This window comes from Leuresthes tenuis, unplaced genomic scaffold, assembly GCF_036924035.1.
Source record: "Leuresthes tenuis unplaced genomic scaffold, fLeuTen1.0.hap1 SCAF_6, whole genome shotgun sequence".
Taxonomy (NCBI): Eukaryota; Metazoa; Chordata; class Actinopteri; order Atheriniformes; family Atherinopsidae; genus Leuresthes; species Leuresthes tenuis.
The window spans coordinates 11,577,599-11,594,068 of NW_027325360.1; the positions used below are offsets into that span (position 1 = coordinate 11,577,599).

General features: G+C 40.4%; 4 protein-coding genes across 6 annotated transcripts; 1 reads left to right on the forward strand and 3 right to left on the reverse strand.

Annotated features, from left to right (window-relative positions):
- Nucleotides 1-401: 401 nt before the first annotated feature.
- On the reverse strand, nt 402-4,152 carry rpl6 (ribosomal protein L6). The gene is made up of 6 exons (XM_072387584.1): nt 3,980-4,152; nt 3,315-3,413; nt 2,260-2,403; nt 952-1,000; nt 675-859; nt 402-579 (listed from the first exon to the last, which is right to left on the reverse strand). Exons 1-6 carry the CDS (start codon nt 4,124-4,126, stop codon nt 427-429), a joined length of 777 nt encoding a protein of 258 aa, XP_072243685.1. The 5' UTR covers nt 4,127-4,152; the 3' UTR covers nt 402-426.
- A 2,054-nt stretch (nt 4,153-6,206) lies between these two features.
- acaa2 (acetyl-CoA acyltransferase 2) lies at nt 6,207-12,313 on the reverse strand. The gene is made up of 10 exons (XM_072387594.1): nt 12,225-12,313; nt 10,084-10,250; nt 9,852-9,980; nt 9,312-9,428; nt 8,241-8,388; nt 7,945-8,120; nt 7,366-7,495; nt 7,170-7,240; nt 6,880-7,034; nt 6,207-6,788 (listed from the first exon to the last, which is right to left on the reverse strand). Exons 1-10 carry the CDS (start codon nt 12,238-12,240, stop codon nt 6,707-6,709), a joined length of 1,191 nt encoding a protein of 396 aa, XP_072243695.1. The 5' UTR covers nt 12,241-12,313; the 3' UTR covers nt 6,207-6,706.
- mrpl40 (mitochondrial ribosomal protein L40) lies at nt 10,211-14,540 on the forward strand. 3 transcript variants are annotated; one of them, XM_072387598.1, is made up of 5 exons: nt 10,211-10,392; nt 12,918-13,001; nt 13,530-13,685; nt 13,907-13,988; nt 14,089-14,540. In XM_072387598.1, exons 2-5 carry the CDS (start codon nt 12,973-12,975, stop codon nt 14,314-14,316), a joined length of 495 nt encoding a protein of 164 aa, XP_072243699.1. In that variant the 5' UTR covers nt 10,211-10,392; nt 12,918-12,972; the 3' UTR covers nt 14,317-14,540. The 3 variants fall into 3 exon arrangements, with proteins under 3 accessions (XP_072243699.1, XP_072243700.1, XP_072243698.1); XM_072387599.1 differs by lacking the exon at nt 10,211-10,392 and adding an exon at nt 12,234-12,319; XM_072387597.1 differs by lacking the exon at nt 10,211-10,392 and adding an exon at nt 12,532-12,770.
- Nucleotides 14,541-14,592: 52 nt separating this feature from the next.
- On the reverse strand, nt 14,593-16,451 carry cunh22orf39 (chromosome unknown C22orf39 homolog). The gene is made up of 3 exons (XM_072387600.1): nt 16,378-16,451; nt 15,410-15,577; nt 14,593-15,300 (listed from the first exon to the last, which is right to left on the reverse strand). Exons 1-3 carry the CDS (start codon nt 16,423-16,425, stop codon nt 15,169-15,171), a joined length of 348 nt encoding a protein of 115 aa, XP_072243701.1. The 5' UTR covers nt 16,426-16,451; the 3' UTR covers nt 14,593-15,168.
- Between the last annotated feature and the right edge of the window lie 19 nt (nt 16,452-16,470).

Sequence of the window (16,470 nt, forward strand, 5' to 3'; positions counted from 1 at the left end):
TCTGTAAATGGACAAACTTTGGAGGATCACATTCAAATTCAGAACATGATTACAGCCACACGAGTGAGTCAGTTTCTGATCGCTTGCAGGTGCCCTCCTACTTGATTTTTTTTTTTTTTTTATCTACTCGTATCCAAGTTGGACTGTGGGTAAACAACTAGTGCTTTTAAGACCGTGACCACAAGAAACTGTAGCATAGTATTCAGGGTGGTTGAGTTTCCTTTCCCAAGTTTTGAATCCCCTTTATATTTAGACTCGAGATGCAATCAGTGCTTTTTAGATGCTTCTCGGTCTAAAAGTTTTCCTACTATGCGACTCTAAAGACAAATGTGTTGCTGAAATGTAAGCAAATTCATCACAGTGCAGAAAATTAAGGAAAACAAGTTCACAGATGGCAGAAGTAGGTGGTACTCTTTATTATAACATTTAGAAAACCAGCTTGTGTGGGAAGACCCCATTAGACAGGCAGAATGTGGAGCGCAGGTATCCTTTCAGCTGAGGTTCTTTCTTGATGAGGGGCAGTAGCTGAGCATCAACAGCTTTCTGGTCCTCTTTCCTCTGCTCTGTCAGTTGGTACTTCTGCAGAGCAACAAAAAGAACATGCAAGGTTCAAGTTCATGTCCTATAAACAACTTGCCACCAAATGATGCGATTCAGGACAAAATCCAAGTTACCTCTTTCTCTGTATCAAAGATTTCTCCCTCCTGGTGACGGGGCCTCCTGAGCTTCTTTTTCTTGAAGTAGGCATCGTTCAGGGTTTTGGGGATCTTCATACCAGTGATGTCAACTTTGGTGTTTGTGGCAATGACAAATTTCTGGTGGGCCCTGCGCAGGGGGACTCTGTTCAAGGCTAGAGGGCCTAAATGGGGAAAAAAGAAAAACCTTGAGTATAAAAATGCACAATATAAAAAACTGCCAAATAAATTATTTTTCTGTAACGTTTATCATCACCTGTGACAAGCAGGAGACCACTTGAGAGCTGCTTCAGGAACACCACACGCTGAAAAACAAAACATTTGTATAAAATCTGTTGTACTGAGCCATTTTAGATGCAAGACTCCAATGCAACCACAAACATAGGATTTAAAACTATTCAGCTAAAGAGGTGCATGTAGAAAATCTACCATGACATTTGGATACTATTTACAATCCTCTGTCATGCCAGGCTATTTAGACAGGAGAAACAAACCTACAGGACACGCACTCTAAATTTTATGGAGTGTTCTCTGCCCATCAGCTCCAGCTGAAACAATATTTAGGTCAACTGCAGCTGAAAGTGTGTGTAGGCACACTTGCTTCTATAACTTGCCCATGCAGCATGTGAGTGGGAGAGAGGGACCATGTCTGTGATATTGAGGGTGTTGGATTATAATTATGCGACCAGCTTTCTTGTTCAACCCACAATGTGCACTTGAGCAAAAACATTGGAGGCACCATTCTTTTGTTTGCAGTTTTCCTTTTCTAATATTGTGTTTTAAAGACGAGAATCATCACTACGATGAAATGAAATAAGAATTATGCCACAGTCATACAACAGGGCAGCAACAGATACCCAGTTACCCTGACTTAAGTCCAGCATTATTCTCCTGCGTGTTGTTAGCATGTGAACATCTACATCAGATTTTGTGATGACAAACTGCACTTTTAACCATACAAGTATAGATGAATATTGATATGAATCTTTTCTAAATTCTGGTAAATTGTTTCATCTATACGCCAACTGTGATGGGCGAGCAAAAGCCTCGTTTTTGGCAACAAAGTGTTTAAAGATTACGCTAAATTATGAAAACAATGCCTTTTGCACGTGACCCAACGATGAAACTTCAATGACAATAATGTTAAAGGAGATTTCAGTAGTAGCATCGTTCACATCTGACAGCAGTACTAACATAACTCTAACCACATTTGATCTGATCGTATCAATGATGCACTTCATGGAGTATCACAGTTTCATCCCAGAAAACATCCACATGGACTTTTATCTTTAATGCGATTTAAGACTTAATTTGACTGAGAATCTTCATCATCATAAAACAGCTCATGTGTGTCTGCTTTCAATTATCTAATGCACCAGAAGCATCAAGGTACCCTGTTATGATATCAACCTGACCAGGGCACCCTGAATGAAGAGATCTTGTATCTCAATGGGATCTTTCTGGCTTAAAGCGCAAATACAACAAAACAAACAGTCTGTATTGAGTCATTTCTGCACAACAAGGACATTCAGATCTCTGTAAGTGTATGTGCCAAAATTGCTACCTTTCCACGGTGGCGTCCAGTGAGCAGAATCAGAACTGTTCCTGGTGTGATGGAGGAGCGCAGCTTCCTCTTGTGCTGGCTGAAGGGCTTCTTCCCATGACTCCTCAGTTTGCGAGGAACGTCCTCTGTGGGGTAGTAGCGGGGCTACAAAGAGGACAAATTATTTTGTGTAAAGCTGCATTTAACTTTTAACACAAAAGCAACAATAAGGTTGCATTTATAACGCTTCCCCCCCGAGCCACGTTACCATTTACGGTAGATTTATTATTCATAAAAACAGAACCTCTGATCCTGTGCACGGATGTGATGGAGTTATCTCCCACCTTCCTTCACTAAGGGAGTGAACGACTTCATTAGCACAGTCACGCATACAGTTGAGTTGAGCTGAGGTTACAGATAGACTTTCCTGTTAAATTGAACCGGGTTCTTTGGAGCAGTAAACAGGATCAGAATTGAAGTATGTCTGGTGCCACAATACTGAACTGTGGGACAAAACGCTCGAACCATTCTGCTGCTTCCAGCTTTTTCTGTAGAAGATCATCGCACACGTATGTGCGGCAGAATTCACTGCAGGGTTGAGTTTTTTTTTTAAGTTACTTTGATGATTTTGTCAGACGAGGCTCCATTTCTAAACTCAGAACTTTATCGTAGCAGAACAGATCAGAAATAGCTGAAATGATCTCGAGTTGGCAGTCTTAGTGGGCTAATCGTCAATCACAATTTCTTTTGCGTGAATGAATGCAGCATTACTAAGAATTCGGCCGTATAAATGTACCGTCACACTTTAGCACCTCGGCCCATTTGAGTTTGGTAGAGCACATACGAGCAGGAGTGATACGGACCCCAACTGCATGTTGTGTGTTAGTTCAGGTGAGGAGAACTTCAGTTTTAGTCAGACTAACATGTCTACATGCATTATAAAAGTCTGGTTTTGGTTCAACTAGCACTTAATCACAAAAAAAGTTGCCAGTATATGACAATTTGAACAACAACTCCAACTGTTACTTGAACTAAATAAACCCAACTCTTAAAACAGATGTTCATACATTACTCACCATTTTGCGCAGCTTGACAACACGTGTGCCGCCATTCTTGTCTCCTCCAACAGTCTTGACAACAGTGAACTGGGGTCGAGTCTTAATCTTCTTCTCGACCTGGAAGAAAGCGTGAATGCTCATGAAAAATTGTACTGAAAAGTTTTGAATTTCAAGTTCAGATGTACTTTTTAAACAGATATACTAAAACCATGATTGTTCTTCTGCAGTGTTCAATCAGAAACTGAAACAATACACACAAATATACACACTGAAACAGGAACATATATTTACAAGTTTGTTTAGGAGACAAGGTCGTTTGATTTATATAATTTAATTGCATCATGTAAATATCAAATACTGCATGGTTATAGCACCAGTGAGCGAAAGCGAGCAAGAGGGAGGAACTGTGAAGCTTGATAGGTACAGGTAGGAATAATTCCCTGTTGCGTTCTGCTGTGCATCAAGGTGGGATTAATATTGCTGAGCATACTCCTGGGACTGGCCCAAGTGTTGAGTAAGTTGGAGGCGTTTTGCTTAACATTGTCCTTGCTGAACAATTTGTTGAATTGTTTAAGCACACACAGAAATCTTAAATCTTTCATTATCTTCACACTGGCATCCTGGATGGAAATGGGTTATTGGGTGTTCTAGTCCTCCTGACGCTGTCATGAATCTAGCCTCACCTTGGTCTCAGTGGTCTTGGTCTTCCTCTTGTACATGGCCCGACGGGCGTACATAGCCGAACGGGAGTAGCGGCCGATGCCCCGGGCCAGAACCGGGTTCCGGCTCCCGTGCTTCTTCTTGGCAGACTTTTTGTCTCCTTCTGCCATCTAATAAAATGCAAAGCAAAACAGATGTTTGTTAACTAATTGTTGCACTGACAATGTTGAATTAATAATGTTACAGAATTTCAAATTCAGATAGTTAATCACAGCAGCCTAGCCTAAAAATTGTATGCTACGCTGCAGTTAGATAACTAGTACCAAATACAGCAGTGTAACTCATCAATGGTACAACCTCTGCTACACTTAACCGTGTTGCTGGGCTAAAATTTGGATTTGGAAAAGGTACATTCCTACTCGAAACTATAGTTTTCATTCTTAAGTCGCCAGCTCACATGAGCAATCACCAGAGCAAGGGAAGCATGACAAGTACGTCCATTAGCAAGCAGTTAGCATGACAGCACGGTATGCTAGCTTTGCTGGGCATTAGGTTTCCAGTTCTTTCGATGAGACAAATTTATGTTGTAAAATTTAAGAATGCGACAGTGAAAGACTGCGGATAAACCACGCGGAGGACTAAGAGAGGAAGTAGCGCTTTTATAAGCAGCGTGGCTAACGTTATGGACTGTACGGAGGCTAACCGGCGGCCTCGAAGTGCTTACATGCTAAACCATTCATCATTAGAGACATGACAAATAAAGCAAGGTAATAATGATATGTAACGCATCGTCTATATACGCTGTTTCATCTCATATTATCTAAAAATGCCAGTTTTTATTCTATAAAACAGATGAAAACAGATTTTTATTCTCACAGTTACACGAAGGCAAGGCCATCTTACCTTTGCTATGAAAAAAAGACCGACATCCGGGGATGTTACGTTTATAAGGACGCATGACGATGACGTCTTTACGTCAAGCTTCGAGGACGTGATGGTCCTCGTAGTCATTATTCTCTGTGGTCCTGAAAAAACTTACTTTAATGTGTGTAATTTTAATTACTAATCTATAGAAAGAATTCCTCTAAATTTTGATTTTGAATATTTTCTCTAACTTTTATCTCCTGTTTGTAAACAGTGGGATGAATGTTATGCCTATTTCCACCAAGTGAATGGATGTTCATATCGTCCATAAAAATGACATTTTTAGAAATAGAATTTAATTTTGAATTTTGTAATTCTACCAACTGGTTTATCAACTAGGTACGTCATTATATAATTAAGTGTTCCCTCCTCAGTTATTTCGAGACAGCTTTCAGGGAAGAGGTTTGGAGGCCAACTGATTGGTATGTTGTAAACAACCTGATGATAAACATCAGAAGAAAAAATTAAATGATCATGCACTTCAGGAAGAAGAAAAATGATCATCACCTGCCTCTGGACAAAAATGGAGAGACTATTGAGAGGATGTCTAACTTCAGGTTTCTGGCCACATACATATTGGAGGACCTCACACTGACACACAACACCAGCTGCCAGGTCAGGAAAGCTCAACAGCGCCCACACGTCCTGAGAGCTCTCAGGAAAATGAACCTGTCACCACATCTGCTGCTGTCATTCTACCACTGCTCTGTTGAGTGTCCTGACCAATGGCACTGTGTCGTACGGCGGCAGCTCTGCAGCTGATAAAAAGGCCCTGCAGAGAGCAAACTGAAAATCACAAACACAAGCCTTCTTGTCGTGGAAGAGATCTCCGCCTCCCGCTGTCTCCACAAAGTAACAAACATCTTGCAGGACTTATCACACCCAGCCAATCATTTGTTTGAACTACTGCACTTAGGCAGCCGAACAGTAAAAGTAAGAACTACCAGACAGATGAACAGCTTCTATCCAGAAGCCATCACCATATTGAACAGAAGGCTACAATCACACAATCAGTGAATGACTCAATAACTGTCAATAATGATGCAATAACTGCCACTGCGTGCAATATTAATTTCACAGCATGTTTGTACTGAGTGTGTGTGAGTGTGGGTGTTTTTTAAATTGACTGTTTAGCTCATTTAGTACTTTTTTTTGCTCTTTAACTGAGCTCCATTTTACCCAGTGTCTTGGATTTTGAAGTATTTATCTACAATGACAATAAAGAAATCTGAATCTAATCAGAGGTTACAGAAATAAGCTACATTTGCAGGCTTACTGACAATCATATGTAAGAATCGGGCTGATCATGGAAAAACACACAATTACATTTTTTTTTTTTTATTTGAACATTTTGGATGCTTTGACACAGAAGTAGAAAAGTACAGCTGTTGCAGGCGCTGCAGATTATGACAACAATAAACCCGAAAGTGGAGTACTCAAGAGCATCTTAAGGCAAAACAGATTATTTCAAAAACAGGCTACATATGTTAACATTGCCAGAGACCTCGCATTGTCTTTTCGGCACATACATAACAGACTTTTTCAGTGTTGTGCTATGAGCACAAAGGTGCAGGTCAGAGTTAGTTTTTTATTAATCTTCTGAGGTATCATGTAAATCAACTGACAAAAAGTGAGCAGAAAAAACAGAGCTCACTTAGGTCTGTTTTGCTAGGAGGAAACTTGAGCAGCTGTGCCACATCAGAACATTATTTGGAGTGAAAAAATATATCCTCAGAGAGATCAACTGTATTTTATTTAATGTGAGTGGACGATGTGTTCAGGAGATTCATCTACAGATATCTTTCTGAAACTGGCAGCTTTGTCCATCAGCAGTTCTCGAGGATGATGGCGATGCCCTGACCTCCACCGATACAGGCAGACCCAACGGCGTACTTCCCTCCTCGTCGCCTGTCAGAAACAAACTTTGTTAGTCAAAGCAGACATTCTCCTGTGATATAACTAATTGTGCCTACAGAATAATAGCTAACGACTGCTCTACCTGAGCTCATGCACCAGATGAGCAGTGATGCGTGTTCCAGAGGCACCGAGAGGATGACCGATGGCGATGGCTCCGCCGTTGACATTGCTTTTCTCTGGGTCTAGTCCAAGAGCCTTAGCAACAGCGAGGTACTGAGGAGCAAAAGCCTCATTCACCTGCGCAAAACAACAGACACTGACATTTATTTTAAGTACATTTTGTTGATAGCACATCCAAACCTGAAACCAGGACTAAAAATTCAGTCATTTGTTTCTAGTATTTGTTTGTTTTTTCCCCCACTGGCTACAAACCTCCACGAGATCCATGTCATTGAGAGACAGACCCGCTTTTTTAAGAGCTTCTGTAATCGCAGGGACCGGACCTAAGACCATCAAAGGAAACCAGAGCTTCTTATTAAAAGAAACAATGTTCAGGTTTATGAAATCATTCATTTTGTTTAATTAAACAGAGGTCAAATTGCAGCTCTGTAGCAGAGGTGTCACTCACCAATTCCCATAATGCTCGGGTCACAGCCTGACACATGATAGGCCACAATTCTGGCCAACGGAGTGAGCTTGTGTTCTTTCAGCGCATCCTCACTTGTGATCACCACGGCAGCAGCGCCGTCAGAGACACCCTGCGGATCAAGAGGAGACTCAGATTTAGGAATTGCAGATTTCTCCTGGTAGAAGTAAAATTGCTGCATGATATTCACATCTAACTAGATTTCACTGTCCCTTCCATCAAAGTGTAACTGGTTCGACAGCTAAAAGTAATAATTCTTTCAAGAGAACAAACTCAGTAACAGGTCATCTTTAAGTAGACATACGGGAGCTTAATACACCACCGCTGGCTCTGTCATCAAAAACAGAATTAGCCTTTTCCTCACGGCTTCTTCTTACATATGTAACTTTATCTAAAGATAGAAAGCTGCAATGTAATACCTTTCCTTGGAGTAAAATAAAGCTGAAAAACAACTGAACAATTTAAGGTGAAGATTTAGGATTTCTCTTATTGTTCCAGGATTTAACACAGATGAATTCAAATGAACCTGGATCCATGAGAAGAGGCGGCACATAAACTCACCGAAGCGTTAGCTGCTGTGACCGTCCCGCCCTTCTTGAACACAGGAGCCAGCTTGGCCATCTGTTCTAATGTGGTCTGAGGCCGAGGGTGTTCATCCTGAGCCATGGACACCTTGCCTTTCCTAGCTTTCACATCAATGGGAGCAATTTCAGCTGTGTAGCGACCACCCTCGTGAGCTGTAAGGAGAAAAGTTACAGTCTAACTATTAAACAACTCCTCCCTTGCAGAAAAGCATTATCTTAGATAATGGATGAGACAATATGTTAAAAATGCATCATAAACTGCCGCCTGCTCACCTGCCTTCCACCTTTGTTGAGTCTGGTATGCGTAGTTGTCGCAGGCCTCTCGTGTGATCTGGTATTTTTCTGCCAGGTTTTCTGCTGTGATGCCCATTGGGATCTTAATGTGCAAGTCAGTCAGACCCGCCCACAAAGTGTCCTCAAGCTGTCAGGCAGGTGAGGACAGGTTTTATATATACAGAATAATAACACTCATCTTTCTGGTAATTACATGTTTATATGTGCACAAATGCTCAGAGATTAGAGGGGTGCATGATGAAGCGAGATTAGCTGCTTAATGAGTCATGTTGGGCAGTTTTCAGTGGCATGTCTCTGTTAACCTGCCTAGATTACCATGACAACTCAGGCTGAACTCAAAACCTGCTCAAGAACAGTTTAGGTTTTGGATAAAATCATCTAAAATTCAATGTTTATCCAGAGACACCTTTTAATATGCATTCTATAACATGTCCGACCTGCTGTGGATATTAGTCCTAACACAGAATCAACCTTTTAACCAGAACTCTGTGTTGATGTGTAGCTTCTACATGTTTTCATATCTTGTTCCAATTTGCTAACAAATCTGTTTTACAGCTTACTACTGACATTGAATCCAACACACTATAAGTCTTGTTAATCGATAAAATTTCACTTTGGTTTGGTCAATGACATTATTAAAGAACAATGTCAGAGCCAAATGCACTTATCAACTTAAAAGTGTAAGATTTTTATGTGCAACTATCATGATATAAAGCAGCACACACATGTTAACTTAGCATTTTTTTCTTTAACAATTCTTATCCTTTTTTTCACTGTTATCCAGTCAAACAACCTGCTCTTACTATGAATGAGGGGTCAGGTGTTTTGGGCTGAGGATACATAGAACGCTCATTTCATGTGAGCGCACACAGACCCTGTAGAGGAAATCTTGGCAAAACAGAGAAAGATCATAATGACCGTCGCATTTCCCGTTTATCTGAGAGCAGGTTTCGGTTTTTCAAGCCAGCTTACACGAGGAAAGTCTGGCAATGGTGAACTTGCTTCACGGTACAGCCCTCACATCATAGAGAAAATCAAGCAAAAACAAACCTTAAGATCCAGTCCAAACTTTGTACCAAAGCGGATGTTGCGAACAGCGTATGGAGCCTGGCTCATACTCTCTGAACCTCCACACAGGACCACCTCTGACTCCTTGAGACAAATCTCCTGCAAATACAAAAGTAAAGCACAGGCTTTTGTTTTGGGGAGGTATTGGGCTAAATGTGTGGAACATGATGAATTTTTACATTAATTTTACATTCATCCTCTTTAAACTGCACAACTTGGGTGACATTATATCGATCTTTACAAAGCTGAGGATACTTTTTTGTCAGATTATTAGAACCACAAATAATCAATCACAAAGTTATGAATCAAATAATTAATAATGAGGTTGATTAATGCAGTCTAACTGTACGACACACCAGCAGTGTGGGCAGTATCATAATCATGCAGGCAATATAAAAGACTTCATAGCTGAACAGTTATACTGGACTCCATAAGATAGTAGGATCTGAACATTCATTATTACAGCTCACTCCACATTTGTTTCCCATTAAGGGTGTTTATTAGTCTTGGTGGATTGCTTACATGAGCACCATTGATGATGGACTGGAAACCAGACCCACACAGTCTGTTCACAGTGAGCCCAGGCACAGGAATGGGAATACCACACCTCAGACCGACATGACGAGCAATGTATGGAGCATCAGCTGAGCTCTAAAATAGATTATGAAAGAGCAAAAGTTAAAGTCTAACAGACAAAACCAGAACACAAATAGTTCAAGCAAATGTTTCTTGTGATCAAAGTCTACCAGAGTACCTGCATGACATTTCCAATGATGACACTGTTCACAAGCTCTGGGGCCACGCCCCCTGCAGCGAGGGCAGCTTTGGCTGCGTGCTCAGCCAAGTCTGTCGCACTGTGATCCCTCAGCACGCCGCCGTAGGTACCGAATGGAGTGCGCTTGGCAGCTACAATAAACACACCTATGGAAGAAAAAGAAGCACCGTTGTGTTAACATCTTCCCCCTCTAAGCCAATGTCAGATCCCAGCAGCAACAGAGGAAGGGGAAAAAAGTACAAAAACCTAAAATACATGAATATATGTTGGGGTTTTTTTTCACATCAGGTCAGTTAACTTTATTTCAACCAGATGTGACATTTCTTTATACAGTGGTACAGAGTGGGTAGGTATGGTATCTGGCCATACATGATGTTCTGACCTGCACTGGGTGCTCATTTTGGTATAGACAAACATCTGGTGGAGTGTGGGAAAATTAAATTGTAAATAACTGAATTTCTATGTTAGCCAATTCATTAAGTAATAAAAAAAAACAAACTTTTTTGCTTGTTTATTTTAAACAGTTTTAATATCCTCTCACCGACAGCACATATAGTGCAGTAGATTAAATGTCCCGTTTAGTTTAGCTAATTAGCTCATTTATTTGCTACAACATTACACAGATTATGACATTTACAGCTGACCAATGAGATTAGGTGCTGCTCTATGTGGCTCATATCTCAAAAAAATTCTACCCAGTGGTGTGTATGAACGCATTCAATTGAGCGTGTTAGTGAGTTGTGTTCCTATTTCCTGTGAATTTTGAATTTTCAAACTGATGAACACCACAGCTCTTCAACAACATTCTTGTGGACTGTGAACTTATCATGTTGAGTTGTGCCTGCACAAACCCTGCAGGTGCACGCTCCGGTGGAGGCCACTTGCAATGATTTCTACAACTAATTCTATTGCAGTAGGACAAATACAGACATGTTCAGTTATAGACACGTGTAAAACTACGCAGCAACACTGCCACAGCACGAAAGAAAATGACAAACAATGTACTAAAAAAAGTTTCAGAGGACGGTTGGGAAGTAGTAAATTGAACTGGTGTTCTGGCCTTGGCTCAAATAGCTGCGCGTCTGCAGACTCTGTTCTCATCTCTGTCCTGCGCTGACACAGTTTATCTGCTGCTGTGTGCTGCTGTGTGCTCACATCAGATTTTGTTAAACAGATGCTGGTCTGTTTTCATCATTTTTTTTTTAAAAGGTGTACAGCATTGCTGTTGTCACTAGATGTTTGTATTTTTCTCACTCGCTGTTGAAGTTACCTTCTGTTAGTGTGGTGTTAATTTCTGGGCCTCTGCTGGCCAATTTACTTCAATCGGTGGTGAAATAATCACATAAAGTAGGCTAGCCACTAAAAGCCTCTTCTGTTTTGATTTTTTTATTTTATTTACAGTTTTGATTTCGAGTATCTTGATGGTTAGAACAAAATCGATAAATACAGAGATGTGCATGCAAATGCACAGATGGCCCCGTGTTCCAGTATTTCACAGCACTCCATAACATTATGTGCAATATAAGTGTTCTAGCTCAGAGAGGTACATATAAAAGAGAGAAATGAATGCAAACTAGTAAATTTTGACACCGTGAACTTAGTTTGGAATTTCTATGAACATTAACTAGTTCAGTTTTAATCTAGATGTCCTGAACTTTGAACTAGTTGTTGTGAAGCGCTACTTGCGAAGTGTGAACTCGCACAACACGAAATATTATGATTATCACTATGGTTCAATTTCTTAGAAACATGTTAATTATGATTATCTAAAAGAAAACAATTATATGAAACGGTGTTTTATAAATGTTCCCACAAAAAAGAATCAACAAAGAGCTGTTAATTATCTTGACACCCTCCTCCACCCACCTTTGGCCTACATTCAGTGACGTTATGTCCAGCAGAGAGTTTCAAATGTCCTTTATGACATTTACAGTTATTTAGAAAAAAGGGTTAAATTTGACCATTCACACAAATTTACCATTCATTTCAGATTACTGATAATCATGCACTGTAGCACAACTTCTACAAATCTGACACGAGCAATTTCAGTGCAGCACATCCACACTGCAACGACTCTGTCTGCTGTTCGCATTAATACTGAACTTAAACTGCCTGTTTACCTCTGAGAAGCGCCATGATGTTGGTTCAACGATCTTCCAGTCAGAATAAAACTTTCAGAGCGATATCTTGGTGTGGCACTCTCAATCTGTCCACGGTGAGTGTGAAAAGATGATCTCACAGCGACCTTTCCCCCAAATAATGCACTTTTTATTCGCACAGTGAGATTCGACTTAAATGTCACGTTAAAATTCTTTAAGACAACTTGTTAGACAGTAAATAAATTATGAATTGATATTTTATCATATTGTAAATAAATATATTAAATAAATATCTTACATTTACTTGATTATTTTTTTCATTTTGTGCTACAAAAATACACGAAAATGCTGGTCCGTAAAGTGACATGTGCGCATATTTTCTACGTCATCTTTTTGCGACCTCCCTGTTGTGTCAATTAGGCAAGGAGACAAGTGAAGCGACATGTGAGCGTTTCTGTTATTCTGGCCCCGAGTGTGAGTTTAAAGTGCAACAACAGGGAGGGGAAACATGTCTTTGGTATTTACTCGCTGCCTCTGCGGGGTTTTATCCCGCCAGGCTGCGTCACGGTAAGTGTGTGTGGTACGATACGAGCGACCTGTGCTTACTACCTGCAGCTAACTCAGCTAAGGTTATACAGTAGAAATGCTGATAAATCGGTTCCCTATCTGATTAATACCGCTTTCTTGACTGGGTTTCTCTGTCTCTGTGTGCAGCTTGCATTTGGGAGAACACCAGCATGCTGTCCAGAGTCCCTGGTTCGCTTCAGTGATGACACTGAAGACATCAGCTCCTCTGAGGTATGATGATAAAAGCCTGTTGATACTGGTCCATCCGTGAGTGAATATGTACAAAGAATATACAAAGACCATGTTAATTTAGACAGGTGACTCGTGTAGCTGCCAATCTAGTAAAGTCTGACAGTCTGATCCAGTCCAGCCTACTGTGCTCAGTTTTCCTTACACTGTTAATGCATATAAAGACACAGTTCATGTTTTGTGCGTTTTATTCTTGGGTGATTTTAAATAGTTTGATTCACTTGTCAAGGACAAAAGTTAGGAACACCTCTTAATAAAATTATTGTTACAGTATGACACCACATCTAACTTAAACCCCAATAATAATCATGGAACTTATGTTAGTGATAATGTCCCAGAAAAATGTACATAATGAAACTTGTAAAAGTTCAATTTATGTTAAAGCTGTACTGAACAACAATGCACTGTGTGGGAGTATCGCATACAGCGTATGTGTTATTTCCTAATGTTTCCAAATCCATCTCGTGATTGAAAAATGGTTTCATAGAGATGTGGTTTGTGTTGAAAAAGAGCTGAGCCGAAAAAGAAGAAGAAAGTGGACCCCAGGAGGGAGCAGATGTTGAGGGAGCGGCTGAAGAAAAAGCTGAAGAAGCTGGAGAGGGTTCCACCTGAGCTTATCCCCATAGAGGACTTCATCACTCCGACCAAATGCTTGGACGAAACAAGGTAAAACTCATTTCTCTGTCGTTCCTCACTGTAATTTACAAGTGATTAGCTTGCAGACATTCAAACGGCATCAGAACACTTGCTAATGTTTAACATTATTTCTCATTGCAATGCATTTCAAATGCTTTTATGTGTAATTTGTCTGTCTTCAACTTACTGTGGATTGGATCTTTCCTCTCTGGCTTTGAAATTAAAAATTTGTTTGTTATTCTCTTACAAAGGGAGCGTTCCGCTCCAAGACTGTCATTTGACGAAAGTGAACGTCGGGCTCTGCTGCTGAAGGATTGGAGTCGATACAAACAGGTTACAGTTTATCTCGGACTAATTTCTCACCAAAGGTTTTTAATCTGAAATGTCCCCTTTTGAGCTCTTTTTTTTTTTTCTTCTTCTTACTATCTCGCAGAAGCAGCACCTGGCAGAAGTGGAGGCCATTGAACTTGCTTTGGAAGCACAGAGGGAAGCACTGGAGGAGCTGAAGTTGGAGTCTGAGGAGTTGTACCAGGCAGCACTGAAGCTAGACCCGCTTCTCTTTCCCTTCAATCAAGAAGGTCCTGCCTACACACCGCCGATTCAAAATTACGACGGTCCTGATGGGAAATATAACGACGTCACTAAAGTGTATACACAGTGATGGACCTGGAAATTGCTGTGGGTGCAGCCCCTGTGTCTTCTTTTAATGTACATGTTTGAACATAAATCAGTGAGCCAAGAAACCTTTTTACAGCCTGTAGGTGTGGTGGACGCTTCCCTGAATTGTCATGATTTCTATGAGACTCGGTCGCATCAGCACTTGCTCCAATATTCGTGGAAATTATTCATCAACTTGTCTTTCTTTCTCACCTCTGTTGAAAAAATAAAAAGTAAAAATAAAATGTGTACATTTTCTAATAATCCAAGTGGTTCTGAATTATTTAACATTCTGTGTTCAGTTTTATTGAGAATTCATTCCATAATGGCACACGTCTGCCACATGTTGAAATTATGAGGCTGAATTCTGGCATATTTAACGTAGCAATAAGAAATAATCACAAGTTTTACATCGAGAACAACATTTTTTCCACAGTTTGCTCTCACTCTTAACGTGGTGATGCTCCTGCTTGATTGCAGTATATTTAAAAGTGCCTCTTCAGATTTAACCCCTATGACAACAACGCATGTCAGATTCCTCACTGCTTGAATAATCTATTCTCAAATCAGATATTATAGAACAAATTTTCAGTGGGTGCCTTAGTGTGGTCACCCTCTGTGCTTTGCTTTCCTCACACTTTGTAGCATTCAGCGTTTACAATTAATGGTACCTTTCATACAGAGATTATTTTGTTTTTCAGAGGTTGATCAAACGCTGTCATCCTCGTCACTGTCCACTAGATGCTGCCAAAACTGGGCATTCTGCACACATCGCTGAGTATGCTCTCCTGGATGTCCATTAAGTGAAACTCAGCATGTTGTGAACGTTCATGAAGCAGGAGCAGCGGTCAGTAATTCAGGAGTCCTGTGGGTTTTCTTGGTTTAAGGGCATATGCCAGTCTCTTGGAGGCTCCTGCCTCAGTTCCCACACTGGGGTGAAGTTTCTTTGCTGTGCCACTCGGTTCCTCTCACTATTCTGCAGTGCTTCCTGCAATACAAACACAAAATGCATTCTTTACGACATTCAGACAGCCTGGAGAGTGTCACAAGCGTCACAGGCTTGGGGATTTTAACAATGTGATTTCCTGCAGCTGCACCTTTGCCTCTTTGCCCCTGTGTTTCTCCCACTCTCTGCAGTAATTGTAGTCCTCTTTCCACTGTTGGCAGGATGGGATGGTGCCATAGGCATAGTAGTGCTGAAAAAAATTTGTGAGAGTTCTGCAGTGTCTGAACTCACTCCAATAGTCCTCACAAACTCTTGGTGGCTAAATGGATAAAGATAAAAGTCATCAGTCAGATTGTAACGCATACAGTTTGAGCCTTTATGTTAAATTGCTGGTAAATCACTGCAGTGTATTTGTCTCCGTGGTTACATCTCACAGACCTCAAGTTGACTATAATATGAGACCACATTAGGATGTGCCTGGAGAGTACCAAACTTTTGTGACTTAAATTCCAGTCACGTCGACATTGAAGCAATATGTGAAAAGCCATTTTGAAACAAACATGCTTGAGTTAAGTTCAAAGGAATGCAACAAACTTGTAAAAACCTGTAAAAAATAGTCAGGTTTTAAAGCTTATGATGTCACTGATCCGTAGCTTAAAAAATGAGACAATTACGCCACAGATGCATATACATATATTGCCTTGAATATTTGAATATCACTAAATTAAATCCTCGATTTACATGAAAGCTTCTAAAAGTGTGTTGGTCTTAAAAGTTTTGTTTACAGGGACGGCTCCCTGCTCAAAACACGATAGGTGCTTGTTCCAGTTAAAATAATTAAAAATCTTAATACATTACAGATTTTACAAAAAAAAAAAGCCAGATTGAAAGGAAATCACTAGGAAAAAATAAAACCGTAAAGCTCCCCGCTCCTCTTTGACATTGCTCTATAGCAGCTAAGGCTACTTTATTTTAGCAGCGAAAGCTAATCCCTTTGCTAACTACTTTGCCAAGATTTACCTTTCCTCACTTTTAGCATGATCAAGAACAAAATAAATTAAATCAAATGTCACCGCTGTGGACAAAAATAAACTGTAAATGCATTTCTTTATAAATTACCCTCCACGCTGTTTTCCTAGGCTGGTCCATTGCTAGCTGCAGTAACATGAACGGCGGCAGCGCTTCCGGTTACATTTAATTTCAAAACAAAAG

Coding starts and splice junctions, on each gene's coding strand:
- cunh22orf39 (XM_072387600.1), bottom strand. CDS start 16,425: ATGTTACTGCAGCTAGCAATGGACCAGCCTAGGAAAACAGCGTGGAGG. Junction 15,578..16,377: donor CTAGGAAAACAGCGTGGAGG/GTAATTTATAAA, acceptor TTATCCATTTAG/CCACCAAGAGTTTGTGAGGA. Junction 15,301..15,409: donor ACAGGGGCAAAGAGGCAAAG/GTGCAGCTGCAG, acceptor TTTGTATTGCAG/GAAGCACTGCAGAATAGTGA.
- acaa2 (XM_072387594.1), bottom strand. Junction 8,121..8,240: donor TCAACAAAGGTGGAAGGCAG/GTGAGCAGGCGG, acceptor TTCTCCTTACAG/CTCACGAGGGTGGTCGCTAC. Junction 7,241..7,365: donor CCCGAGCATTATGGGAATTG/GTGAGTGACACC, acceptor TGATGGTCTTAG/GTCCGGTCCCTGCGATTACA.
- rpl6 (XM_072387584.1), bottom strand. CDS start 4,126: ATGGCAGAAGGAGACAAAAAGTCTGCCAAGAAGAAGCACGGGAGCCGG. Junction 2,404..3,314: donor TTGTCAAGCTGCGCAAAATG/GTGAGTAATGTA, acceptor TCCTCTTTGTAG/CCCCGCTACTACCCCACAGA. Junction 580..674: donor TCTTTGATACAGAGAAAGAG/GTAACTTGGATT, acceptor GTTGCTCTGCAG/AAGTACCAACTGACAGAGCA.
- mrpl40 (XM_072387597.1), top strand. CDS start 12,712: ATGTCTTTGGTATTTACTCGCTGCCTCTGCGGGGTTTTATCCCGCCAG. Junction 12,771..12,917: donor TCCCGCCAGGCTGCGTCACG/GTAAGTGTGTGT, acceptor CTCTGTGTGCAG/CTTGCATTTGGGAGAACACC. Junction 13,686..13,906: donor AAATGCTTGGACGAAACAAG/GTAAAACTCATT, acceptor TCTCTTACAAAG/GGAGCGTTCCGCTCCAAGAC.